The following is a 26,305-nucleotide window of genomic DNA, read 5'->3' as shown; positions in this document are numbered from 1 at the left end:
AGATACTGACTGAAGAGTATTTGTAGAGGGTGATGCAGAGGTAAAAGGGACTGCAAAGAAAGCTGAGGATGAAGTGTAACATAAAAAAGGGAGTCAAAATATTTGTTTTGTTCATTCTAAAAATGAAAATGAAACTTGTGTTTTGAGACTACTTTTATGTAATCAGTGTTTGCACACCATGCATGATAACCCACCTTGCACAAGCAATTCACTTACAACAGGAATATGGAACAGGAAAATGTCAGGCAATGGTTGTTCTCCTTGATTAGTCACATAATTAGCTTAATTTTCCCACTTAGACGCTGTGAATTGGGGGTCACTGTGCTCAGTGGTCAGGTTGGAGGTTAAATCCCCAGCTCCTGCAGTCACATGTCCAAGACAAGACACCAAGTGTCAACAATTTGACACAGATGGTACTACTGATATTTTCTTACACCCAAACTGAGGGTCAAATTGTTATTGTTAATGAATAAATATCAATGTTGTACAGTGTTCACTTGTATCCAGGGTCCGAAATTAACTTTTTGACTCACCGGCCAAGGTGGCAGGTGGATGAAAAAATTCACCGGCCAAACATATTTTTTTACCGGCCAAAATAACAAATTTTGTTTTAGTGTCCTATACACATCTGTTTCACTAGTTCCAACCCCCCCCCCCCCCCCCTCCCCCCAACATTGCAGACTAAAAACACAAATCCATCAGAGAAAAAAAATATATTAATACTCAAAACAAGTTTAATCCTGATTTAGCTTTGACAATATTAGACACTTAATATAATCAGCCTGCTCATTAGTGGACGTGTGTATATCTCTGACTGCTCCTGTTGCACGTGATGGAAGGGAAAAGTGGAGCGTGCATTTGGCGTCCCCTAGGATATCGAAAGTGTTTGTAACGCAGCGCTGTTTCACAGAGTCTGTGTGGAGATGTTCACACACTTGTTACGATGCTATCGCTAAGTTAGCTGCAGACACGGTGAGAGTGAACGGAGAAAAGTCGACCGCATCACGTGTGTTCCCGAGTGTTCTCGTGCTTCAGCACTAGAAGTAAACAGGTGCGCGTGGTGGCTGGCGCTCCAGTGTGTGTGTGTGTGTGTGTGCGTGCTTTTGCGCTGCAGTGTATGTTGGTGTGTCTCAGCGTGCCCCGCGATGCTCACAGACAGTCATGACAGCAGAGAGAGGAGCAGGGAAAAGTAGCTGCAGCTAGGCTACATCAAACGCAATGAATACTCATAGCATAGTTTTTATGACTTTTTGCTAAAACATTTACCCGCACTGTGGCGGATAGCCCTCTGAAAAGTACTCGCCAAACGGAAAATCTACCCGCATTTGGCGCTTGGCGGGTGTTAATTTCGGACCCTGCTTGTATCACTTTGTTAAATTACAGGAGAGTGTCACAAAGTTTACTGATTGTTGGCTGTGTCAACTGTCTCTTTTGCAATGCAACTTATAAATGCAAGAAATCATACTTAATGTTACATTAGAGACATTTATTTTCTGTTTCTTTCACTAGGGCCCTCAGGTATCCAGACAAGAGGTGTTGCACTCTCAACCCCTGAAGGGCCTGATGGGTCTCTGCATCATCGGCAGCAGCACCATCACCAACCTTCCCTGTTTCACTCCCACAACTCTGCCTCCTCCTGCCTCTCCCCTTCACAGGACTATTGCCTGGACGCCTCCCTGTCTCACCACTCCCATCGGGCACAGCCTTCCAAACACAGCCTGCACCACGTCAACAAAATCCTGCGTGCCAAAAAGCTGCAGAGGCAGGCTCGCACAGGAAACAACATGGTGAAAAAGAGGGGCCCGGGACGTCCTAGGAAACATCCGTTACCCTCCCCGCCGCCATCCCCACCCCCAGTGCCTGAGTTGAATCAGACCTGGCACAAAGACAGAGTGGGAGAGCAGCCAGCAGGGGGCAGAGGGTGGGAGGGGGACACTGTGACTGATGCTATAGAGGCGGTGGTCCAGGGACAGCGTAAAAAAGGTCAGAAGAGGAAGCACTGGGAGAATGATGGGGAAGAAGAAGAAGAGGAGGAAGAGGAGGAAGAGGACGGGGAAGTAGTAGAGCCTGAGGAGAGACTGCCGGACAGGGAGGAGATCCTGGGCAGCCAGGTGGCAAGGTCCAAAACAGGGACAGGAATCAGCTGGCTTACCCCGGACGAGCTCCAGCAATTTAATGGGTAAGCAAGTTTTTATCCCACTATTGTGTTTTAGTCTTTATACAGCAAAAATCTTGGCTGTTTGACACCAAGATTCACAGGAATGTTTAAAGTCGCTACTGATATATAAAGGAAAAGTTATGTAGTAAAATCGCCACAAGAAACCAAATCATGGATCTTATTTTAGGTCAACGGAAAGCAAGCCAGATGCCCCCTGTTCCCCTGAACTTCCAGTGACCGCCTCCAGGGAAGAAGCTCCGCCCATGCCCATAACCACCCAACGGGAGAAGAGACCAGCCAGACCCCCAAAGAAGAAGTTTCAGAAAGCAGGACTTTACTCCGATGTGTACAAGACTGAAGAGTAAGTCAATCATTATTTTTTTTCCCCCTCATAATTGTTAACTTCAGATATCAATGTACAACACTCAGTTTAGTGGTTGTGTTTGTATTAGCATTTAACCATTTCAAACCCTTTGTAGCCCCCGGAGTCAGCTTCTGCAGCTAAAGAAAGAGAAGCTTGAATACATACCAGGGGAGCACGAGCATGGATTGTTTCCAGCTCCTATACATGTCGGTGAGTCGTAAAATTCAATTACTTTTTTTTTTTTTGTACCTTCTATTTTCAAACACGTAATCACAACCTCATTTATCAACCAGCTCCTTTACTCTTATAAGTTATGATCATTGGATATGTTTCTGCTGTCTGTGTTGCAAAGTTTTGGCATAGATTGGTTACACATCCATCATATGATATGAACACTGACCTGCCCATTGCTTTGGTTACAAAAAAACATGTTACAAAAGCTACAATACTTATCTGAAAGTGATGCTTGCTGCAGCAGCTGCAGCAGGGCCAAAGCACTGAGTAGCAGCAGTCAGATTTCCCATTTTAAGACTATATATTAAGGAACAAAATAAACTCTCTACAGCTATTAAACAGTATCATGACGCCTTTTCTTGTAAGTTCTTTGAAGTGATTAGTAATGTAAGTGTTGAAATGTGCAGTGCAGAAAATGTTCTCACCATGGCAACCCCAAGTTTCTATATGACATCTCAAAGTAAAAGCCACAAACGCTCTTTTAACTTCGACCAAATGAAAGGCTTTACTCATCAACTATTTTTGTAAGAACTAGACCCGTGGTTATTACGCTTACCAAAGGCTTCTACGTTCAGCTTCTATAAGCTGGTAAACACAAAATGCGTCATTGAGGACTCAAACTTAGATCATGTGACTCATTTAGATACATCGTATGTAAATAACAGAAGTTTATGTATTAGGTCAAAAAGTACCCTCTTTCTTTTTTAGGTATATGTTTTGAAGTTTATTAATCTGTTTCCTTTATTTTAAAGGGAAGTACCTGAGACAGAAGCGCATTGACTTCCAGTTGCCTTACGACATCTTATGGCTGTGGAAACACGATCAGGTGATTAATCATATCGACCACTAAGAGCTTTGAGAGTTTTTTCATGCTCGCTCGAAGTTACTGAGAAGTCCTCTGCAGGGTACAGCTACATTGGAGGTTAGGCTTTTTTTGTATGTCCTTAAAACCCTTTATGTAAACTATTGTCTTTTTGTGTTTCAGCTTTACAAGAGGCCTGATGTCCCTCTTTATAAAAAGATCAGATCGAGTAAGTATCCAGTATTTGTTCCAGTGATGCAGCCAGAATGTAATTTATGGCCTGATCAGTTCATGTGCTTTAATGTTTTGGTTTGCACTGCTGTGGTTGTCTTTGTTTCTTGCATTATTTTTTTTTGTCTGTTAGATTTGATATAAAAGAGAAACAAAAAGCAGCTAATGTCTTCACAGCTAATCACACTTCATAATAGTGTGGATAACGAAATGTTAAATGGTAATCCCCCATTTGTGTCACAGATGTCTATGTGGATGTAAAGCCCCTCTCTGGTTATGAAACAACTACATGCAGCTGTAGACCTCGTGAGGACCAGACTGAAAAAGGCTGCCTGGATGATTGCCTGAATAGGTAAAAGCAAATGCCTGCATATATTGTCTTTAAATAATAATAATAATAAAGTTTATTTATATAGTGCTTTTCGCAGACAAAGGTCACAAAGTGCTTTACATCAACAAAAAACAACAGCATACATAAATAAAAAAATGAAACAGGTTTCTCCAGTGTAGTATACTCTCTTGATACTTAAACCCAGGTATTTAGGTTCAGGCTTGTATATATGTCAATGGTTTTTGTTCATTTAGTGATAAAACAAATGTGTAAGATAAGCTAGATAGAGTCAGGACAAAAGGATTGCAGCCTCAACTTAAATTTTTTTAATTGCCTGTTCCCCAAGGATGAGTTTTGCGGAGTGCTCTCCCAGCACCTGCCCGTGTTCTGATCTGTGTGACAACCAGCACATCCAGAGACATGAGTGGGTCCAGTGTCTGGAGCGTTTCCGTGCTGAGGGCAAGGGCTGGGGTATCCGCACCAAAGAATCACTTCGCTCTGGACAATTCATCATCGAGTACCTGGGAGAGGTGGTCAGCGAACAGGAGTTTAGGTAAGTCAGAAACATACCAAAATAAGATTTCAGCTGTCAGTCATTTAGAATAATACTCCTGTTTCACTTCCTCAGTTCAAGACGTGATCCAGATATGAAAATTAATGTTCCACCTCTCTCCTCTGTCACGTTTCAGGAGTCGTATGATGGAGCAGTACTTCTCCCACAGTGGCCAGTACTGTCTGAACCTGGATAGCGGCATGGTGATTGACAGCTACCGAATGGGCAATGAGGCACGCTTCATAAACCATAGCTGCGAGCCCAACTGTGAGATGCAGAAGTGGTGGGTGTCATGGCAGCTTTAAACCTCCTAATGTCTTGTGTGTGGCTTTTGGGTTTTCACCAAAGCCCAGATTTGGCTAAGCCCTCTCAGGCACGGGCATGAGCAGTTTCCACAAAGTTGTAAGGGGGCGGATAATTGGGCCAGGCTCAATTAGGAGTAGAGTAAGAGAAGAGTGTCACATTTGGAAGTGCCCTGTGGAGTTTTATATAAACAAAGTAACAAAATTAGTGTCACTCACCAAAACACATTGTGTGTCCTTGAGGTTTGACTCCATTATGCTTGCACATTAGAAAATCCATTTATGGCATCTTTCACCAATGCTTTCTTCTTCTTTTGTTACTCAATGGCAAATAGCAAATACTTCTCACCAACAGCCACTGTCAGATGGTAGTACAACATTACCTCCAGTCGTAGATAGATGACATAATAGTCACATTAACTCTTCAAAAATATTTTGTATAAATGAATTACTGTTTGAAAATCATGACCCATGATCCCTAATTTGCGGGTAATAATACATGGTTGTAACGAGCTATGTAACCGACAAGTAGATGTTTGCAGGGCACTTTTTTGATGTGAACTTTGGTTTGGTGGCTTGTTTATTTCACATGCTAAGTTGCCCAGAAGGACATGTGTCTGTGCTGTTTCTACGTTCAATGAGAAGAAGACTTTAGCAGCAAAGCTAATGGTGGTTTTGTAAAAATCTGTGGCTCTTGTGATCTGTAACAGATGTGTGTGCATCTTTTAGTACATAGTAACTTCATGCAAGTTGTGATTGGTCGTGTTGTTAAATGCTGAGTGATTTCAAGAGGAGATAGATGAGCTGTAGCAGACAAAAAGTCATCTCTAATTGAGGATCATATAACACTTAGACTTAAGAGTTGTTAATATTCATGTTTACTAGCTAGCAGTCTTTTTCAGTCTCATCTTTGTTGCTTCATTGCAGCACACTGTGGTGTTACTGCCCCCTGTAGTTTAGTGGAGTACTGTTACACAATTGGTAGGACAGTTTATTTTATCATTTGCATTTGCTCTCGTGCATCTGTGTCCTCTAAAATCTCCTCAGGGAGCCTTTAAAGTCTATCGGGTACTTTGACATTCAGAGTTTATTAAAAAGGCAGACAGTTTTAAACACGTGAAGCTGGGACTCTTATTGGGTTGTTGTGAGAGGGGAGTGGGAGAAGCTGATTGGAAAATGTTCCACCTTGATAATTCTGTATTTTGTTTTCTAAATGCTTCCGTCATTTATGGTTAACGAACTGGAAAATACTAGCCTATTACCGAAATGGTTTCAGCTAATTGCTATCTGTTTGTGAGCCTGATGATAGGGGTGGGCTGGCTAATGTCTTACTCTGTAAGAGGCAGACTGAGCATAATGGAAGTACAAGAAAGTAGAGACAGATTTTGTAGCAGAGAATAATTTAGGATTCAAATATAGCCAGAAAAAGTTCTGCAGCTGTAGCTGCTTTATTTCTGACTGCTTGCTCATTTTTATCACATAACAGGGGTAATAATATAAGTTACCACACATTATTATCTTTGAGCTATAAACCACTGTATGTTTACTTTAATACCTGTAAACTGGGCCTTGATTGTATACGGTTTTATTTAGAAATGTTTTTTTTATGAGTCACTTAAACACAAGTTAGGGATAAGTAGTCTCAGAGTATGTTCAGCAGTATTATGTTGCCCTAGTTTGGGTATCTCACACAAGCTCTAAAAGGGACACATGTAGCAGGTGCACTTCATTGTAAATTAGAAAGCTCGGTGTCCAAACCCCAACCTCCTTAATGTCGTTGTGTGGTGGTAATCTGATGAGATCACCTCAGTCAGTCCTGCCAGTGTTCAGAGACCTAAATGGCTTAAAGGCCTTGCACCATGCCAAAACAATTCACTGGTTTCCCGGGGGCTTGTTCTCACAGCATGTCTAAATCCAGTGCAACGGGAGATTTAGCCTGAGCTGGCATTGGCTGTGACTGACTTTTTTTTCAAAACTGGAAACAGACTTATTTTCCTTTTTAGATGTGTTTGTACCTCTAGACAGATAATCTGCATCATGTGTCACAACAACAAAACCCACAAAAGGACAGCAAACATCTAAAAAAGAGAGGACTATCAAATTGTCACCTGTCCTCCAGCAGAGACCAGCTCATGATCTAGGGAACTGGACAGTACGTGGGTGTGTAATCGCATGCGCGTGTGTATGTGTGTAAAGTAGCGCGGCTGTGCTGAAATAAAAGACTCCAAAAGGATGGAGGATTTTCAGCACAAAGCCTGACGAGTCATCCATCTTGTCACAGAAGAGAGATTACATGCAGCCGGGCCTTAGATACAGCTGTAGTGGTTGAAGACAATGCGCTGAACCAGCTTTTTACCCCTATAGAAGGAATAAATTATCAAGCGGCCGGCAAACAGAAAAGAGCGCTTTATTCTCGGAAGACTGGCGAAAAGCTGGAGCGCTGCTTTGTGTGGAGAGGGGAGGAAAAGTACTGACAACGAGTTAGAACAGGGAGAGTTTTCCTCTATGACATTTACTTCTAATCCTCTTACAGAAACATTTTTAAATGTTGAATAACAAATTATAAACATGTTTTACTTACCTGGCTCTGAAATAAATTCACACTCGTTCATTCTGGTGATTGTCACATTTAAACACAGGTAATACATCTTAAAGGTGCACTATGTAGATTTGGAACAAAAATTTGAAAGTTGGAGAAGAGAAGCAATTATTTGCTATATTTTCTGAACTAAATACACAAACTTTATTCAAAGGAAAAAATGGGTCCCTGAACACTGCTTAGAGCTTAAAAGCTACCAGGAGAGTTACAATTTCACTGTTGCGGACCCCCCACCATAACTTCTCGTGTAGCATTTTATCTTAAAACAGTGTTACAGGGACAAAATTTTCCTCCGAGGACAGTTTGTTTATATAGTTATGAACACATGCACAGTATCTGTAAATTTCTCCAACTTTTACATTTCTATACCAAAACTCCATAGTGCACCTTTAAAGAGCAGCTTTATTTGTATTCCCTTTCAAGTAACTTACCACGTTTTTTTATGATCTTAAACATTCATCAGACTGTAAGATGCAGTGACATCACTGAAAGGTGGAAACACTCCTAGGTGTATGGTAGAAAAGTCCTTTCCGCTCCACTTTTCTTTGACATTGATCGAAACACACAGGGTCAAGGAAAGGTGTGAAAAAGAGAAATAGGAAATGACAACATGGTGATAAGGGAATTGGACTGCACTTACACCAGGTGGATGTTACAGATGTAAAGTGGGTCTGCTGTGTAAAAACTACAATCTACCAACAATGGACTACAAAGAGCGCATCTATCCCCTGATGCGCAGTTTGCCATGTTGTTTAACTAACTCGGCCAAAGGAGCGTAAAAACTCTTGGACAATTGTGCTTTGGCACAGTACAGGGCAACTGGGCCTAGTGTGAGTGCAGGTTGCTATGTTTAGAATATTTCCATGCTTCTTCCCCTTCTCTCGTCTCGAATGTATCCACATGTATCAAACGTTTGGTTAAATAAAAGTTATTGTTTAATTTGGTGAAGATGGCTAATCGCTTGTTTTCATGAAAGGCCAAGAGGTGCGTCCATTTAAGGGAAGTAGAAATTGTCTGTAATTTCTTCTCTTCTCCTCTCTTAAGGGTCCAGTGTATCCTTTGCTTAAGGAGATAACAAAGGAAAGATATCATGGCTGACACTTAAACTTTTACAGGATGTTCACTCAGTTTGGTACCTTCCTAACAAAAAAGGACCCTATCTTTAGAAATATCTGTTAACTTTCCTGTTTAGTAGCTTCAGTTTGACATCTTTAAAAAGAATAACATGTTTTATAATGAAAGACATAATATTTAATGTGAATATCACACCTACTTACTTGACTTCCCTGTGACTTCCCCCTCTTAGGTCTGTGAATGGCGTGTACAGAATCGGTCTCTTTGCTCTCAAGGAAATCAGCAGCGGCACCGAGCTCACCTACGACTACAACTTCCATTCCTTCAACACAGAAGAGCAGGTGAAGCACCATCACCATCACTTCTGACCTCCTCATTGAATAGCACTTTGAATATTTAATTTGAAGAGTTATCTCTGCAGCTGCTTCCATTTTTCTAAGGCCAATATCTCCTTTATAACCAACTGCACTTTCTCTCCTCTACTTTGTACAGCAAGTGTGTAAGTGTGGCTCCGAGAGCTGCAGGGGAATCATCGGAGGGAAGAGCCAGCGTATTAACGGCCTGCCTCCGAAGACGGGAGGGACTCGGCGGCTGGGTCGACTAAAGGAGAAGAGGAAGTCGAAACACCAACTCAAGAAACGAGTGAGTGACAAAGAACCTTCTCTTGCCAAAAAAAACCTTAAAAATGTTAAGTAGTGTAGAAAGTTTGCCTCGGAGAACAAGTCCTTGTGCTGTTTTGCATTGTAAAGTCGAGTTTATTGTCATCTAGCTGAAGCTGTGGCCTGGATAAATAAAGTTTTGACCAAGTCTGGCTGTGGCTTATTGAATATCAGGTGCAGCGTCTATGTAGGGCATGGAAATTTCTGTGTCTCAGAGGTACTCTAAGTGGGCCACAAGGTGCCTAAAAAAGTAATGTGGAATACCTTTAAGCAGACAACATGTTTTCAAGTTTCAATCTGTAGAAGAAGGCTTTTACCTGGTAATAATAACACACAGGTGATTACCCAGAAGTTGTTCTTAATTTATGTCCTGCCTTTAACAAATGTCTTCATCCTCAGGAGGAAGAGTCAAGTGACAGCAACAAGTTTTACCCTCATCTCATGAAGCCCATGTCCAACAGGGAGAGGTAAATACAAACACACTCTAATCAACACAAAGTACATCATTCTCGCAAACTATAAACAGGAAAATAATGCACTGCATCAGCTTTACTGACAAAGTGTATTTGAAGGTTTTAGAAATTGATTCCATTTTCTTATTTGCTCTCTGTGTCACACATTGTCCCAAGAACTATTCACAGAAAGATAGAGACTGACATTAAGCTTAAAACAAGGAAAACAAACGTATAAAAAGCAACACAAACACATTTTGAGTGTGAGGTCAAGTTTTTCACACATACACTTTTTTTTCATACACCTCTCCTTCCACCTCTATCATCAGGAACTTTGTGCTGAAGCACCGAGTGTTTCTCCTGAGGAACTGGGAGAAGATGAGGGAGAAACAGGAGCTGCTGAAGAGAGAGGGCGAGCGAGAGCGGGACGCCAGCAGCCTCTCCATATACACACGCTGGGGAGGAGTCATCCGAGACGACGGCAACATTAAGTCAGGTGAGTTCACGGGCTGAGGCGGGAAGAGAAGAGAAGAGAAGTAAAGCATGAAAGACTGTGAAGTATGTCATGTTAGCCAGGTCCCAATGAATGAACTGTTGACATTGTGTTTTTGATCAGTGTAGCTGTAAACTATTTGCTTTGTATGTGACATATTTCTTTTATGTTTTAAAATGAAATCCTTTAAAAATGTGATTTATAAATGCTTGTTCCTCATTTCCAGACGTGTTCCTGACACAGTTCTCAGCCCTGCAGACGTCCCGGTCAGTCCGCACACGGAGACTTGCCGCTGCTGAGGAAAACACAGAAGTCACACGCACTGCTCGGCTCGCACACATCTTCAAGGAGATTTGTGACATGATCACCAGCTACAAGGGTGAGTGTCTACGCAGAGAAATATGTTGTAGATTTCCCCCTCTATTCTCTGTAATATTCTGTAAGACCTCCAGTCTGATCTCTAACAGAGGTCTGTCATTGCCTCTGTGATAATATCACATTTGATTGAGCAACAATGACAGGAATGTTTTTATTGTGTCTGACCTCAGATTCGGCTGGACAGACACTCGCTGCTCCACTGGTGAACCTCCCGTCAAGGAAGAGGTAAGAGTGTGTAACACCTGTCCTGCATTTCCTGGTTCATTCATAATGTTTTGACTGTTTTCCAGACAACAGTGTCACAGTGTTATCTGGTCAATCAGTGTACAGCACCCACATCGTGTAACAGTTTTATCTTGTGCTTCACTTCTGAGCCGTGACAGCCCGTGTATTGATAGTAACCACTTTGTGTCAAAACAATAACAACTCTTTTTTTCATTTGGCTACATTGACTAACATTTTCCACCTGGAACCCCTTAGTATCTACACTGGAGATTAGTTTTAAAGCTAAATGATGGCGATGGCCACTTTATAAATGCTGTCTCAACCTAGTAACAGGTGAAGAGGTGGAGCAGAAGTACTGCAGTTTTTTTGCACTTCTGTGTTAAATGGTAAATGGACTTGAGCTTATATAGCCCTTTTCTAGTCTTCCAACTACTCAAAGCTCTTTTACACCACATGTCACACCTACACATTCACACACTGATGGTAGTGATTGCTATGTAGTATCATCCATCAGAAGTAACTAATCATACATTAAGTAACCATTCATAGACTGCCACTGAAGCAGTGGGAGCAATGTCTAGCTGGGCAACATGTCCGATGTGTCCTTGGGCAAGTGCCCAGCTGGTGATTGAACCCTTGACCTTCCGGTTGAGAGGCAACAACTCTACCAACTGAGCCACAGCCGCCTCCCTTGTTTCCCTTCTTTAGTACCAGGGGTGGCCTGATGCTATATAGTCATGGATTCATAAGCATCAAGTGTTTATTCAAGCTAGCTATGCTGACTAATCTTGCTGTGTTTGTGTGCTCTCAGAAACAGCCAGTACTATGAGAAGGTGTCCGACCCTCTGGACCTGAGCACCATCGAGAAGCAAATCCTCACCGGCCACTACAAGACTGTTGAAGCGTTTGACGCTGACATGCTCAAAGTGTTTCGCAATGCTGAGGTAGGTGGATGTCCCATTAATGATCCCTTGCTGTTAACTAAGAATGGACTTTAGCAACCTGTGACCAAAATCTGAACAATTCACTCTCTTTTGAGTCAATTACGTTCTAGAAAGTATCGGACCTATGGACCTGAACTTAGGACCCAAACCATGAACTAATACTTTTAAACATTTTTCCTGGTTTAAGGAAAAAATATTTTTATTGATTTTTCTTGGATGCATGGTCACATTGCAATTAGATGGCACAACAGCCCATTTGAACCAAAACATTCATAGTAGGTAGATACAGAAACGAGTGTGAACATTAGTGGTGTTTGAAAGAACGTACCAAAACCCCACACTCGAACTGTAAAACAAAAGAAACTAATACAAAATAAAATAATAATAAAAGTCCAGAAGAAAGCATAAGAGAGTACAAAAACAAACAAACACAAGGACAACAAGCATACAGACAGGACAAGAGATAAAGAGACACACACAGACATACAAAAGGGGAGGGGGGGCATGATGGGGTGGGGATTCCATTTGCACAATAATTAGAAGGTTGTCAGTCAAAACATGTTAATCTGCTGAATACTCATCAGTCGAATTGTAGCCCATTTAATTGCTTCACAAAATTAATAAAACTATCCCAAGTCGGTTTAAGGAAAAATTGTCTTACTATGTCCATTTGCCAGTTTCCTTGACCCGCTGCAACCCTAGTTCTTCTTCTACCTTCATCTTTCTCTGTTTTGTTTACACCTATCAACCCTTCATGATATTATTACAAGTCATACAGATTGTTGTCCTTCATTAGTGGAGTGACACACATTGTAATTGTGCTGTCTTGCAGGCATCACAAAGCCTTTTTTAATAACTAGTACTATTATACATGACAGGACATTTAGTCTGTGTTTCCCCTGGTTTAAACACAGGTTTAGATCTTCAAACTAAAGTAAATGTTATCAAACTCTGCCTGTCAGATTCATGTAAAAAGTTATTAGGAAGACCAGTTTGATTTGGTCTCAATTATTAGATAAGACTGATTAAAGGGGCACATGTGAGTCTCTAATTTTGGATCCTTGTTTCTTAGAACCTCTTTCCCCATCTTACATGCAATCACCTTTAAAGTGGGATGAAACTCAGTGACTGCTGATCCTCTGCAAGCATGTTGCAGGCCTCTTTGATTTACATCTGTATAGCTTAGCAGTTTAAACAAGTGGCACTTGAAACCTCTCAGAGCAGCTTACTCTTCCAGTCAATGGAGTTTAAAGTGGATGTCTTAATTAGATTCAGACTCTGCTCCCAAGACCCTTCATACCAGACGAAGGAAAGAGTGTGAAGGGAGTGTGGGTTATTGTTGAAGTGTCCTTTGCTTTGCAGTTCAGTCTTCACTGAGTAACTGAGTGATGCAGGTTTAAATCTGGGGTCAAATGTACACCAGTCTGCTTTTTTATACAGTCTTCTTTGTCTCCTTGTTTTTTTAGGTGTTTTTGTCCTTGATTGTACTTGATTGTTTTTGGCAAAATAACAATGCTGCTGCATTAACAACCGTCCTTCTTTCCCCCTTCAGAAATATTATGGCAGGAAGTCATCAGTAGGCAGGGACGTGTGTCGGCTGCGGAAAGCCTACTACAGTGCTCGTCACGAAGCTGCAGTCCAGATTGATGAGATCGTCGGTGAAACAGCCAGCGAGGCTGACAGCTCAGACTCGCTGGACCGGGACCACGGCCACCACCACCACGGAGCAGGAGGGCCTGGCTCCCATGACAAAGACGACGATGTCATCCGTTGCATCTGTGGAATGTACAAGGATGAAGGCCTGATGATCCAGTGTGAAAAGTGCATGGTAAGAAGCAGACTGATAAAATACAGAAACAACAATTAGAAAGGAGGTGAAGAAGATGCATTTTTACTTTCCTAAGGAAAAAAAAGATGCAGTTTCCACCACAGGCTGATAGCTTACAGCTGTTTTAGTGAGCACTTTCTCTTGAGACTTCACCCAACTAAGCAGTGCTTTGTCAAGCAGAGTGTAGAGCATTCCTTTGTGTGTATTTTTAGACAAAGAAAACAAGGAGGAATATTGATTTAAACCTCCACAGTAGTGAATAGAGGAGATGGTTACTATTGTGTTTGCGCTTGTAAAACAGACCCAGAACATTGCTGCTCGTCTTTTACACGTGTCACTGTCAATACCAAATGTGGACTTTTTTATGTTCCTTCTTTTTCATGTGCTCTCGCTTTTTTTCTGAATCAACAATTGTTTTATGTCATTGTAGGTGTGGCAGCACTTTGACTGCATGCGGCTGGAGACAGAAGTAGAGCACTACCTCTGTGAGCAGTGTGACCCTCGGCCCGTCGACACGGTACGTCTGTCCCCTTTTGAACATTTTTCTGTACTCGTACAGTTAGGTTTCATTTCACTAAGTGTTTGGTTTTAATTATCGCCAACCCCTTCCATCTAATCTCACCCACATTTGATGTGTTGTTACAGGAAGTTCCCATGATCCCCCAGCCTAGCTACGCCCAGGCTGGCTCCATCTACTACATCTGCCTACTCAGAGATGAACTGCTGCTACATCAAGGTAACCAAAATCTTGTCTCCCCTTTAAAGACTTGACCTAATTAGCTATCTTTTAACCTCTCAACCTATATGATCTTTTTCTTTGAAGGCTGGATTTTCAATTCAAGTATCACTTATGTGTCTGACTCAATTTTCTGAACCTTTCCAAACTCAGGGAAAGAAGTGTTCCCTTAATACTCCACCTGTCAGAAGACTTTTCTATCAAGCCGTCAGCTTCTTGTAAATGTGTTCAATGTTTCCATTGTGTTTCCTCGTGTGCAGGTGACTGTGTGTATCTAATGAGAGACAGCAGACGAACACCTGAGGGCCAGCCTATCAGACAGTCGTACCGTCTCTTGTCTCACATCAACAGAGACAAACTCGACATCTTCCGAATCGAGAAACTCTGGAAGAATGAAAAGTATGTTAATCAAGGGTTGTATTTGAAATAACCAGATTCACTCTAGAATGTTTTATAAACTTCTTGTGGATCATAATTGTTATTATTGCTCATTGTGTTGCATTTTGTTTGATTTCCTGCCCTCCTCTGTATCCACTGAAACTCTGAAGGGGTGAGAGGTTTGCCTTTGGTCACCACTACTTCCGTCCTCATGAGACGCATCACTCTCCATCACGGCGCTTCTACCAGAATGAGTTATTCCGCATGCCGCTCTACGAGATCATCCCACTGGAGGCAGTGGTGGCAACCTGCTGTGTCCTCGATCTCTACACTTACTGCAAGGGTGAGGGGAGGCACATTTTGTAAACTGAAACATGCTGGTTTGGATGGATGAGTGTACATGTGAAATATTCAGGAGGACACCGCTGATACAAGATATCATCACAGTTCAGCTGGCTAATACAAAGTGTGTTCTCCCTGCAGGACGGCCTAAGAACGTAAAGGAGCAGGATGTATACATCTGTGATTACCGCTTGGACAAGTCAGCTCACCTTTTCTACAAGATCCACCGTAACCGCTACCCAGTGTGCACCAAGCCATATGCCTTCAACCACTTTCCCAAGCGGCTTGCGCCCAAGAGGGACTTCTCGGTGAGAACGATGGGGGACCTGACAGGACATGGGGGGGGGGGTGCCACTCTGGGGATCTATTACTGATTTATAAACAGAGAAAGATATTTTGAGCGTGAAGGTTAATATTACAGCCCAGAGCACATTTATTCTCAGCTCCTGATCTTGCACACAGTGTCCAGGCAAGAAGGTGGGGCTGACCAGAAACAAATGAGAGACCTAACACAACTTGTTTTTGCTGTTTCAAACCAAATCCAATGTACAGTTTTAGGATTTTAGTCAAAGGTGTTAGCAACTGTGTATTTTTGTGGCTTACTATGCCTAATGCAGTGCTAACATGCTTAAGAGGGATGTTAGCTTTCCTTACTTCAAGACATTTCTTTTAACCTATATAGCTTCAAGAAGTGTTTTCCAAGTCAGTTTATTCAGTGGTTTTCTCAAAGCTGAGTGAAGTTTTGTTTGTTGAATGACTTGGTGTATAAAGATGAACACAGAAACTTGACTAAAGACTTTATTGTACCGCTCTGATATTATTTTCCATTTCCAAATACTTGGATAATGTTTGAAATCATAATGAATACTTGTGAACACTGCTCGTACTCAAGTCTGATTTTGTCATTTTTGCAGCCTCACTATGTTCCTGACAACTACAAGAGGAACGGCGGCCGCTCTGCCTGGAAGAGCGAACGACCCAAAGGAGGCTGCGATGACGACGGCTCTTCCTGCGAACGGGGTGATGACTTCCCTCCCGAGGGAGAAGATGGTAGAGGAGTGGAGGATGACATGGACGGGGCGCCAGAGGATCCTGAACTTCTGCCTGTCAAGCCCAGAAGAGCGGAACAGGAAGGGGAGGAAGACGAGGATGAAGACGAGGAGGATGACGAGGAGGAAGGGCGGGACACTGAGGAGCGAAAAGAGCTGGAGGAGAGTTCAACAGAGAGGATAGGAGAAATGCTCGAGCTCCCGTCTTCCTCTGCCTCCTCGCCACTGCACCACCCGGTGCTGGGCAGGAGGGAGGCCCAGAGGGAGCGGCTCAACAAAATCCTGCTAGATCTGCTGCACAGAACCCCGGGCAAGAATGGTGAGGGACCGGGAACAAAGCAGGGGGGTAGGTCAACAGATAAACAACGGGATAACATTCATATCACTTGCTTTGACACACCATTTAAACATGTTTGATTTCACCATTTTTCACTATTAAGTGTTTTCTTCCCGTTAGAGCAAGAAACTGAAAGTTAAACAGAATAAAGAGGAAGAACAATCTGCATGTCAGATTTTGTCCTCATTGTTCTCACTGTGAGTCCAACAGATGGGATCTTCAGTTGGGAGATCTGCTCCATTGTACAAGTCACTTCCTCCCACGCAGTGTTACAGTCTGTTGTTTCACTCCTGCAGTCTGTGACACTGTAACCAAAAGTATCTAAATCTAGAACAACTTTTAACACCAACACTCAGAAGCTTATGTCAGTGAACCTGTTAAATTTAACAGTGTTGCACCTTCTTCATGATTAACATCAGCACTGCCTACAGACAATCCTATGTTCAGTATTCTGCTCAGTCTAAGTAGTACATGAGTGTATTCATCCACTGCTGAAAGTAGTCCCAGGCAATTACACTGTTCACATCCTATTGAGTGAAGTTTAAAAAAAATAATTAAAACGACCCCCAGCTGTACAGGGAAATGACTAAGCTTGTTTTGTATAAAAAGTATATTAGAGACACAGACTACACATTGCTGTGTTTGGTCTTTCTTTAGAATATTTATGTTGGTCACCAAAACTGTAGACTGATGCAAGCCTTATCCTTAACGTGTAAAAACCTTCCAAGAGTAAAGCAGCTGCAGGAATTGCTGAGGTGATGTTTACAATAAAGCATGACCCATGACGCATCAAATTAGAATTTTTAATTCTGAATTACTGCTTTAATAAAAAGAAGTAGTATTAAAAAAACTTGGGATGATTTGACTACAATTGGCTGCCGATAGTGACTCCTGAACACACCCGTAGGACGTTTCATTTTTTCAACACTCCAAGGTTTAAGTCATGATGAAAGCCTTTGGCAAACTTTACATTGACTCTCTTTGATATCATATTTTCTGTCAGCTGCTGTCGTCTAAGCTCCTAACACTTCCTCCTTGTCTCCTTTTTTTTCTTTGAACAGCCATAGATGTCACGTATCTCCTGGAGGAGGGCGCAGGGCGGCGACTACGGCGACGGACGCTGGGATTCGGGGATTTCGTGGGCAGAAAATAACATCCCTGAGTGCCTGTCAAGCACATTGCCTTTCTGTTTTATGAGCGAGGGGCAGAAAGTGGAGAGACAGCAAGAAGGGAAACAAGCATTGTGGGTTATCCGACCATTTAGGACCACAATGTATCCCTGGGGGCCTCTTCCAGTTCACCTCTTCCAAGACTATCATCTCAACTCTGAGAGGGTGGAGGGGGTTTGGAAGTGCTGACTCCATGGCAATTTCAGCTTTTAAGAGTTCTCAAGGAGCACTAGACGAGAGCTGACCCAGACTTTTTGCTTATTTAAGAAGTATGATGCAAAACCTGTTTTTTTAATGAACATAGGAGAAATAACCCATGCACTTAAATACATTGAATATTAAAGACATGGGCAGATAAATTCCACTAGCAAGCAACAGAAATGAAACAAGTGGTACTGAATAGGGACTGGAGGTTTCAGTCAGTAGGGACGCGAATGCTGGAGAACTGCTCCCCCTAGTGGGACCTAGCTGCAATGACAAAATATATATGAGATGAGAGAAGAGCTGCACCGAGAGACCGCAGGGGGGGTGGGGGGGATGGCATAGGAGAAATGCAAGTTGAGCAGTGTGCTCAGATGCTGCTCATTAGAGAGAGAGAACGAGGGCGATGAACTGCACTTTGGTACCATGGATATTGTGACGCTCTGTGTAATGTATCTATAATGAAAACACACTAACACTCTCACAGTATTGGATGATGATGCAGTCTGAAAAAAAGCAAGTTAAAAAGTCTATCTTTTCTTTTCCCTGTTATACTGTAGTAAATCATGTAGGAACAGACGAGGACTTTGGGGTGTGTTTGTTTTTTTTAGAATAAAGGGAGGGGAGGGAAGATAAAGTGTGCGCTTTTGTCAGTCAAAGTGTCTTGTTGAGGTTTTATTTTGATTTTTTTTTTTTCTCGTGAGGCAGTCAGCTTCGCCCCTCTTTTTTGAAGTAACTTGATTCACCAGCTTAACTAAATCAGGCGTGCAGAGGTGGGGACAGCGGCTTTAACTGTAAAGCCTTACACAGCCGCGCTCTCCTGACTGCCTTGTGTGCGAGTGTGTGCTCTCACACTTATTGTGTGTCTGCCAGATTTCTTGAAGATATACCTTTTTAAAAACAAAAATCGAAAAAAAAAATCAAGGGCTCGATGGCAATTAACAGTTTTAAGAAAACTATGGAAAACAATACTTAACATGAAATGTATCGTGATGGTCATATTTTCTTATATTCTGTGAGACGGGTGGGGGGTGTATACTGTATAATGGGAGGGGAAGATCGCTTTTTTTGTCTTAGACTATGTTCCTTGTTGCCATGGAGAATGTTTTAAAAAAGAATTGTGATATTTGATGAGATTTCTTGTTAGTTTTTTTTCCCCAAATGCCTCTGCTTAAAAGGGACAGCCTGCAATGTCCCAGTGCAGCAAACTGACAGAGAAGAAAAGAGACAAAGATGTGACACTGACAGAGGGAGAGAAGAAGAACGGGGAGGGGGGTGGGATCGGGGAGGGGGGGGACACAGGAATCTGTACAGTGCCAAGTTATGTAAATATACACACTTTACATTGAGGAGTGTCTCCAAAAGCAATATCTTGAAAAATGGATTTTGTTTTTTATTGTACTGTACAGGACTCAGCCCTAAATGTATTATGATTATTATAATAATGATAATATTGTAATTTCTTCCGTTTGTATTATTATAATGAAGACACTTAAGCTCGGAGGAAACTGATTTTTTTAATGTCTTTAAAATCTCACCTTAACTGTCCTGATGACATAAAAACTTAAGCGGAGTTTTTGGTTGCCTATAAATGAAATTCATTTATGAACTGCATGAGCGAGAAGAATGTCAAACGGACACAGAAGGCATCTGGACATGACAGTGACTCAGCAACGACACCTTTTGTCACTGAATATTGTTAATAATATAACTTTTAAAGGAGAAATGTACTCCTTGTTTTTTGCTGCAAAGTGTTGAACACTAAAAAAACAAACCAACATAAAAATGTTATGATATTTTTAAACAGCGAAAGAAGCAGAATTTAAGCTGTCAGCCCAATATCATGTTATTATTTTTGTTTTTTCTTTCAAATAGGAAATGGTTCCGTTTTGTGATAGCAGTCATTGTATGATGCTTGTACTTGTATTTGTGTGTTTTTGTGTGATTTGTTTAGTTATTTTTAGACAATCACAAAATAAGATGCAAGCATTGTAAATGGCAGACTGGCGGACGTTTTGTGATGTGTACAGTTTGTCAAAAAAAAACTTCTTCCACTCGTTTAAAGTTTGTAATTATGATTCTTAAGTCATGAAAATGATGCTGTTGGTTTTTACTTTTTTGTTTTATATTTGTTTTTTTTGTTTTTTGTTTGTTTTTTTAATAAAAAGCACTACATTATTGTGAATACAATTCATGGTGTTATGCTTTCAATATTTCTAAAATAAGCCTGATTTTTGCTCACTGAAATGATTTTAGTACCATTGTTTGCTTAAACAAAGGTCTAGTGTAGTTATGACAATATGTTTTTAAATCAAGGAAAAGGGGAACAAATTACACTTATTGAAGGCTTTCAAAAATGAAGAAAATTGCACTAAATTTTCACAGTTTAATGTCACTATTTGAAACATACTTAATGGACAGATAATCGCCTAGAAGTCTGTTTCAGTAGAAGAAGAATGGATGTTAAAAATAATTGTTTTATTCACAACATTTCATTTTTTTCCGAAACAAACTTTTAAAGTTGTAGGCTGTATTTTTCTGCAATGAAATCATAAACCTCCACAACCACACAGCCCCCTTTGTTACTTACATTTCCTTGAGTTTCGGCTTCTTATAGATCATACAAACATAAAGAAACAGTCTTCTTCTCATTCAGACCAGTTAACATGAAAGATAATCAATTGATTATACACTTTCTTGAGTCACCTTAATCTCAGAATCATGAACTTCTCAGTAATTTGCGCTCAACAGTGTCTTGCAAACTCTCGCGAGATCAAGTGGGATTTTAGCGAAATGGCATGCTATCATTAATGTGCTTTTTTAACTGCAAGCAATATAACGGTCAAATTACATTATAAACATTTCTGAAAATATGTATGTCTTATAATTATTTTATCAAACAAAGCGAGAAGAGCCGTAGTAAGAAATGAACCTAACGTGAGTTGGTTTCCATAGTAACGCTAGTGACGCTTAGACGGAAGTCAGTACAGTGGCTCATTTAAGTCTAGACAAGTTATTATTTCGGCTTTAAAGAACAACAATGTCGAGAAAGAAACAAAAAGAGAAAACAGAGAAAGCGCATTCTGAGGATGAAGCCTCGAGAAACACAGGTTAGATACAGAGTTTTATTAGATTTAGTCTTTTATTAACTGATAGCCCTTCCCTTCACTATTTTTATGCTAACGTTAGCTTTTTGGATAAAACTGTTTTAAACAAACTATGATAACTTAAAATACAAATTAAAGATTAATTTGTTATTAAGAAATTGAATATCTACTCCCTTTATCAATTGAGTAGCCTAAGTAAAAATGTAAACTGTGGTCTTTTAAATAAATAGGCCTAATTATTAAGCAGAAGTGTGGCCACTATTACAATAAGGTAATTAAATGGATAAACCATTCATTTGATACAGATGTTTTATTCTGAATTATAAAAACTGAACAGGGACAGGGAACAGTGAAAACAGAGTCTTCTTGTAGTTGAAGTACCTTTTAGATGTCAGGGATTAGGTATCAACCTCAATCATCAGTTATTTTGTCACAAGTGTACACACTAATGAAATCTTTAGTTGGTATAAACTCTAGCCTATCCTTTTTTTTTTAGGACACACTCCAAATGAAAAATTGCCCACTCTGACCTTTGGTAAGTAACATGATCATGCTGCCTGTGGTAATAGAGAAGAGTTACAGAGAATGATTTAAACCCTGCTATCCTTCAGATGAATATCACTGCTCTGGGAATGTGAAGATAGACTTTCCTCGTCTTTGTGCTCTTCTGGACATAAAGGACATCCCAGCTGTCAACACCAAGCAACATGTTTCCACCTACACAGAAAACGAAGGAGAGGACATGGGTAAAAGAGAGCTGATCCTGATCTTTACAGCTTTACAAAGAGGACAAGCAGACACACACTTACGTCATGCTCTATCCTGTAAACAAAGAATACCTTTTTCAAGTGTTTATTTTCAATGACAGACTTGTCAGAGGTGGACGTTAGTTCATGACTAATCTAAAGTACCTTGGTACTGATTTTATTTTTGTACATAAAGGCATTTGAATGAGTCGTTTGAAAATATATATAAAAAAACTAAATCTAAAGATCTAGGTAGACACATTAGGTTCATTAAGAAAATACTGAGATCAATCTACAGTGAGTCAGAATGTGTAGTAATTGTATTTTATATAATGTCTCGATCTTGTACCAGAGGTCAGCCAGTCACAGATCAGTGCTGCACCTCGCTGGTCTAAGCCCCGCCTCCAAATAGAGAAGGAGAATGCAGACCCCCACAGCACCAAAAACTTGAAGATTTCTGGTAAGAAAAAACACCCCAGACAAATATACACAGCCATGTTTGTGTCTGATTTCACATTCTTCTCTTTCACATTCTAATTTCTTTGCTGAGCATTAAATGTTCAAATCAAATCACACAAAAACAAACACAGGATGGAAGGTAGATGAGCAGATTGCCAGGGTGCTACAGAAGATACTTCCCTCCTTAAGCAGACTGCAGCGCCTTCAGTGAGTACACAGCTGACAGACAGAGGTGCACTTTTATAACAGCAGTGTTCTGGTGTCACTGTTTTCTTGTTTGTGTCTTCATGCTCTATTTGTTGCAGCTTTTGGCAGGCTGGACTGACAGATCAAACAGTAATGTCCCTGATAAACACAATACCACTGTGCTCCAACCTCAGGTGAGAGGATTCTGCTTTCTGTCAAGTCTTTGTTTTGTAGAGAAAATGTTCAAGAGTTGCAGAGAAAGTGACACCAAAGTATGTTCAACATTACAATGGAGCATTACTGACTTTTCTCTTCCTCTGTGTTTCAGTTTTGTAACATTGGAGGGCAACCCACTTCCAGAGCAGAGCTACCACCTTCTTCTCTCTGAAGACAGCCTGTGAGGCAAAGCCTACACTAGTACTACACTACCTCACATCATCCATAAATACCAGAGAATCAATATTTTTGTTGACAATAAAACTGTCCTGAATCCAAAAACGTAAGAGAAAAGGAGAAACTCCCATAGTCACCAGCATAAAAGCCAAAATGTGAGAGTATAGCTGCTAAATGTATCACCTGTAGTCATAACCTGAGTCAAGCAAGTGGAACCTGAACACACACACACACACACTCACACACACACACACACACACACACACACACACACACACACACACACACACACACACACACACACACACACACACACACACACACTCACACACACACACACACACACACACACACACACACACACACTCACAAGAAATGAATACACACATATGCTGACCCAAAGACAAACAAAACAAACGTATAAGATGCATGCACACATACGCACACACAAACTTCAGACACACACATTATCATTTTTTTAACATACAAACACACACACACACGCACACACACAGACACACACACACACAATCACATAACACAAACAACTTTTTACTTCCGTTTTTGTAGTTTGTTTTGTTTTCCTTTTTATGTAATTATCACCTGGCAATATTATCTCTATTGTATTTATGCCAATAAAGAATGTTGAAGAAATGGGGCACCAGTTGCCTAGTGGTTAGGTTAGTGTACCTGTCACATGTACCGAGGCTAAAGTCCTCCAAAGTGAGCGGCCCAGGCTCAAATCTGTCACTCCCCTCTCTCTCTGTCCCTGAGTTTCTCCTCTGTTAACCTTTTTTGTCTTCTCTTTGTTCCAGTCTGACTCACTTGTCCCTCAGAAATAACAGGATAGGAGACGAGGGCGCTCGTCTGATCGGAGTGGCTCTTTCAACAACCAGATCTGCCAACAGGAACCTCCTATCATTAAATCTGTCCTTTAATTCTATCGGCGATGAAGGTGCTGCACATATCGCACAGGTACAACACAAGCCTGACTCCATATTCCTCCCTGTGTGTTTCTGTCATGATTGTTTAGGTGTTGTCTTTGTCTCTCAGGGTCTGCGTCTGAACCGGGCTCTGCTCTTCCTCTCACTGTCAAACAACCAGATAGGAGATGCAGGAGCTGCTCATCTGGCCCAGGTTTCATTTTTTTACATTTTAGATTTTAAACTGGGAGATAATGCATCTAAAAAAGTGTATTATATTCTGCTTAATTCATTAAAATGTGTTATTTAACAATCCTCCAATCCTTCCATTGACAGACATTAGGCGATTTCACTCTAACTCATGAAGAAGTCATGGAGAGGAGGAAGCTACTTCTGGAGAGAGCGCAGTCTGTAAGTGTTTAAAATACATCCTAAGCCTGGATATTAAAATGTTTTTTATAAAAAGATGCTCTTAATTTTAAAAGCTTCACACATGTTCCCCTACGATAGATTAAAACATTAAACATTTTGGATCCTCTCTCTTTCTTTTTGCAGTCATCTATTGTGGCCGATTCTGCCCAATCGCCTGCTGACCAACTTCCCTCAGACCCCAGCAGCTCCTCACTGAGCAGCAGCAAAGGCAAAAAGAAGGTATCGTACCAGAAAACTGAAATGGGCAACAAAAGTGAAACCAAGTCGTAACTCATATGATGGAGTCTGTTGTTTCGTTGCAGGAGACCAACAAAAAAGTCGAGAAACCAGCGGCCACCAAAGAGAACCCAAAGTCCAACAAGAAATGTAATGACTTCTGTTCTATTAACTTATTTGAGACAGGGTCTTTTATTTATTTATGTCTCCTTACATCTACACAGCAGCTGATGTGAAGGTGACTCAAAATAAAGGCGGCAAGCTTGGGGGGAAAGAGAAACAACTTCCTGTACAGGAGGTACCAGAGACATAATTCATCTCCTCAATCTATGTGTACCATAACAACTTCAAAATCTCCTTTAACTTTAAGTTTGTTTCGTTTCTTTTTCTCTAGGATAACTCGAGTACCAGCCTGACTGAGGTTTGTTTGATGCAGTTTCATGTTAGTGGTTAAACAAAGAATGTAGTTCTGAATGACTCTGATTCATGTGCTACCACACACTGATCAGTTCGGACTCTCCTGCTCCAGCAGCAGGTGGAGGAGACAGTGAACCCCCTGCTGGATCATTCAGCGCAGTACAGGGATGGAGAGCTTATTCTGCCTGGAAACACGACTCTTATCTCCCTCAACCTGGCAGGTCAGTAACTGGACATGTTTGACAGTAACAAAGAGAATTTAAGAACTATTTTGAGGCACTTTTTTTGACTTAAAGGGATACATTTTATACTACTTTCAATGTCTACCACCTAACTGACCAAAATGTAGTGGGTGGGATTTTCAACCACAGTTAACTGACAGTGTTGGTGATAAAAAAAACTTAACACATAAATGTTTTAAAAGAACACAAGTATTCTGTTTATTAAATATATAATAATATATTTGAAATGTTATTTGATATCCAAAAATATTCATTCAAAATATTGATTTCCTTAAATTAGGTGTTAATTACAATTCCCTGTTGTTATTTATGTACTATTGCACTAAGCTAAATATATGAGTTCTTCCAGCACTGGGAACTTTGGTGACTCCATCAGAGTTTGAGAGGGCAACCCAAACCTTAAACATCAATGTATTTCCAGAACAGACATTGTGGTAGTAGAACTATTTTCAACATGTTCATGATGTAAGGACACTTTATAATACATATTTATTGCACACTTAAAACAGATGTACATGTTATAGTGTGCTTTTCTTTAACTGTCATTAGTTATTATAGGAAGTTCAAATTGTGAGGTTTATTTTACATGTTGCATTACATTAATTAAAACCAGATTTTCTTTTACTTTGAAGAAGTTGTTACAAACTGCTAATCAACAGACTCTGGACAAAATGAATGAACAAAACCTTTAAATAACCAGTAAAGAGAAAAGAAAATTGGCTATATGGTGTGTGTTTGTGCAGGAAACAGAATCACAGAGAAGTGCCTGCCTTTGGTTCTGAAGTCACTGCAGATGCAAAGTGTAGGAACAGGAGGAGGCAGAGGTCTGCTTCGTCTCTGTCTGCAGGTGAGATTGTGTGGGGCATCTGCACACATAGTTCACTTTATAACATACACAACATGTGTAGTTTGTATTTATCTGTTGTGTTTGGTTTCCTTTAAATGTTATAATATAAATGTTATTACCTACTTATCATACTGCAGATATATCAGTGCTTAATTAAATCTGTGGGATAATAAAGTTGCGGGGGAAAAGGAGATGTAAAATAAGATGTTTCTGATCTCTCTTTCAGAGAAACACCTTCCCACCACACTCAGAGTGTTATGTGAAGATAAAGGAACTAATGAAACTTGCAGATCCACTTGAAAAAAGCAACTCTGAGCAGACAGAAGAGGAGGGACAGGAGGCCTAGTGCTCAGAGAATGTACCTCTGCTTTTACAGATTTCTACTATAAATTATAAAAAACATACATTCACTTTTTTCTCTGTCTCTGTTTTTGCAACACAATTAAAGGGAGTTGTAAACACTGAAAGTCTTATGGTACATAACAGATCAGTCACTGA

The 26,305-nt window shown here is 40.7% G+C and overlaps 2 protein-coding genes across 4 annotated transcripts in view; both read left to right on the top strand.

Annotated features, from left to right (window-relative positions):
- Positions 1 to 20,029, top strand: part of ash1l (ash1 (absent, small, or homeotic)-like (Drosophila)) — a 32,854-nt gene extending 12,825 nt beyond the window's left edge. For 2 of the 3 annotated variants that reach the window (XM_020640242.3, XM_020640243.3), the window contains exons 5-27: positions 1,510 to 2,179; positions 2,346 to 2,519; positions 2,638 to 2,732; positions 3,509 to 3,582; positions 3,742 to 3,787; positions 4,033 to 4,141; positions 4,467 to 4,673; positions 4,810 to 4,956; positions 8,881 to 8,989; positions 9,141 to 9,290; positions 9,707 to 9,774; positions 10,089 to 10,255; positions 10,479 to 10,631; positions 10,801 to 10,855; positions 11,667 to 11,799; positions 13,352 to 13,627; positions 14,058 to 14,144; positions 14,273 to 14,363; positions 14,624 to 14,762; positions 14,912 to 15,084; positions 15,225 to 15,391; positions 15,998 to 16,478; positions 17,531 to 20,029. In XM_020640242.3, the coding sequence (XP_020495898.2) occupies positions 1,510 to 2,179; positions 2,346 to 2,519; positions 2,638 to 2,732; positions 3,509 to 3,582; positions 3,742 to 3,787; positions 4,033 to 4,141; positions 4,467 to 4,673; positions 4,810 to 4,956; positions 8,881 to 8,989; positions 9,141 to 9,290; positions 9,707 to 9,774; positions 10,089 to 10,255; positions 10,479 to 10,631; positions 10,801 to 10,855; positions 11,667 to 11,799; positions 13,352 to 13,627; positions 14,058 to 14,144; positions 14,273 to 14,363; positions 14,624 to 14,762; positions 14,912 to 15,084; positions 15,225 to 15,391; positions 15,998 to 16,478; positions 17,531 to 17,622 (3,863 nt within the window). In that variant the 3' untranslated portion in view covers positions 17,623 to 20,029. The remainder of the gene's footprint in view (positions 1 to 1,509; positions 2,180 to 2,345; positions 2,520 to 2,637; positions 2,733 to 3,508; positions 3,583 to 3,741; positions 3,788 to 4,032; positions 4,142 to 4,466; positions 4,674 to 4,809; positions 4,957 to 8,880; positions 8,990 to 9,140; positions 9,291 to 9,706; positions 9,775 to 10,088; positions 10,256 to 10,478; positions 10,632 to 10,800; positions 10,856 to 11,666; positions 11,800 to 13,351; positions 13,628 to 14,057; positions 14,145 to 14,272; positions 14,364 to 14,623; positions 14,763 to 14,911; positions 15,085 to 15,224; positions 15,392 to 15,997; positions 16,479 to 17,530) is intronic. The other variant, XM_020640246.3, reaches the window with a different exon arrangement.
- A 721-nt stretch (positions 20,030 to 20,750) lies between these two features.
- Positions 20,751 to 26,236, top strand: lrrc71 (leucine rich repeat containing 71). The gene is made up of 17 exons (XM_065947947.1): positions 20,751 to 20,949; positions 21,443 to 21,481; positions 21,558 to 21,692; positions 22,045 to 22,152; positions 22,283 to 22,358; positions 22,457 to 22,531; positions 22,666 to 22,734; positions 23,546 to 23,705; positions 23,784 to 23,867; positions 23,990 to 24,064; positions 24,209 to 24,304; positions 24,388 to 24,451; positions 24,526 to 24,599; positions 24,696 to 24,722; positions 24,831 to 24,939; positions 25,704 to 25,807; positions 26,034 to 26,236. The coding sequence occupies exons 1-17, from the start codon at positions 20,880 to 20,882 to the stop codon at positions 26,151 to 26,153; spliced, it is 1,485 nt and encodes a 494-aa protein (XP_065804019.1). The 5' UTR covers positions 20,751 to 20,879; the 3' UTR covers positions 26,154 to 26,236.
- Positions 26,237 to 26,305: the final 69 nt, after the last annotated feature.

This window comes from Labrus bergylta, chromosome 19 (assembly GCF_963930695.1).
Source record: "Labrus bergylta chromosome 19, fLabBer1.1, whole genome shotgun sequence".
NCBI classification, from domain to species: Eukaryota; Metazoa; Chordata; class Actinopteri; order Labriformes; family Labridae; genus Labrus; species Labrus bergylta.
Note: the sequence above shows the minus strand (reverse complement) of the source record. Positions and strands in the feature narration are given on the sequence as shown.

Excerpts from the sequence above, each read along its gene's own strand:
- lrrc71 (XM_065947947.1), top strand. The coding sequence starts at position 20,880 with ATGTCGAGAAAGAAACAAAAAGAGAAAACAGAGAAAGCGCATTCTGAG. Across the intron at positions 21,482-21,557 it reads ATTGCCCACTCTGACCTTTG|ATGAATATCACTGCTCTGGG; the intron begins GTAAGTAACATG and ends GCTATCCTTCAG. Across the intron at positions 25,808-26,033 it reads TGCTTCGTCTCTGTCTGCAG|AGAAACACCTTCCCACCACA; the intron begins GTGAGATTGTGT and ends TCTCTCTTTCAG.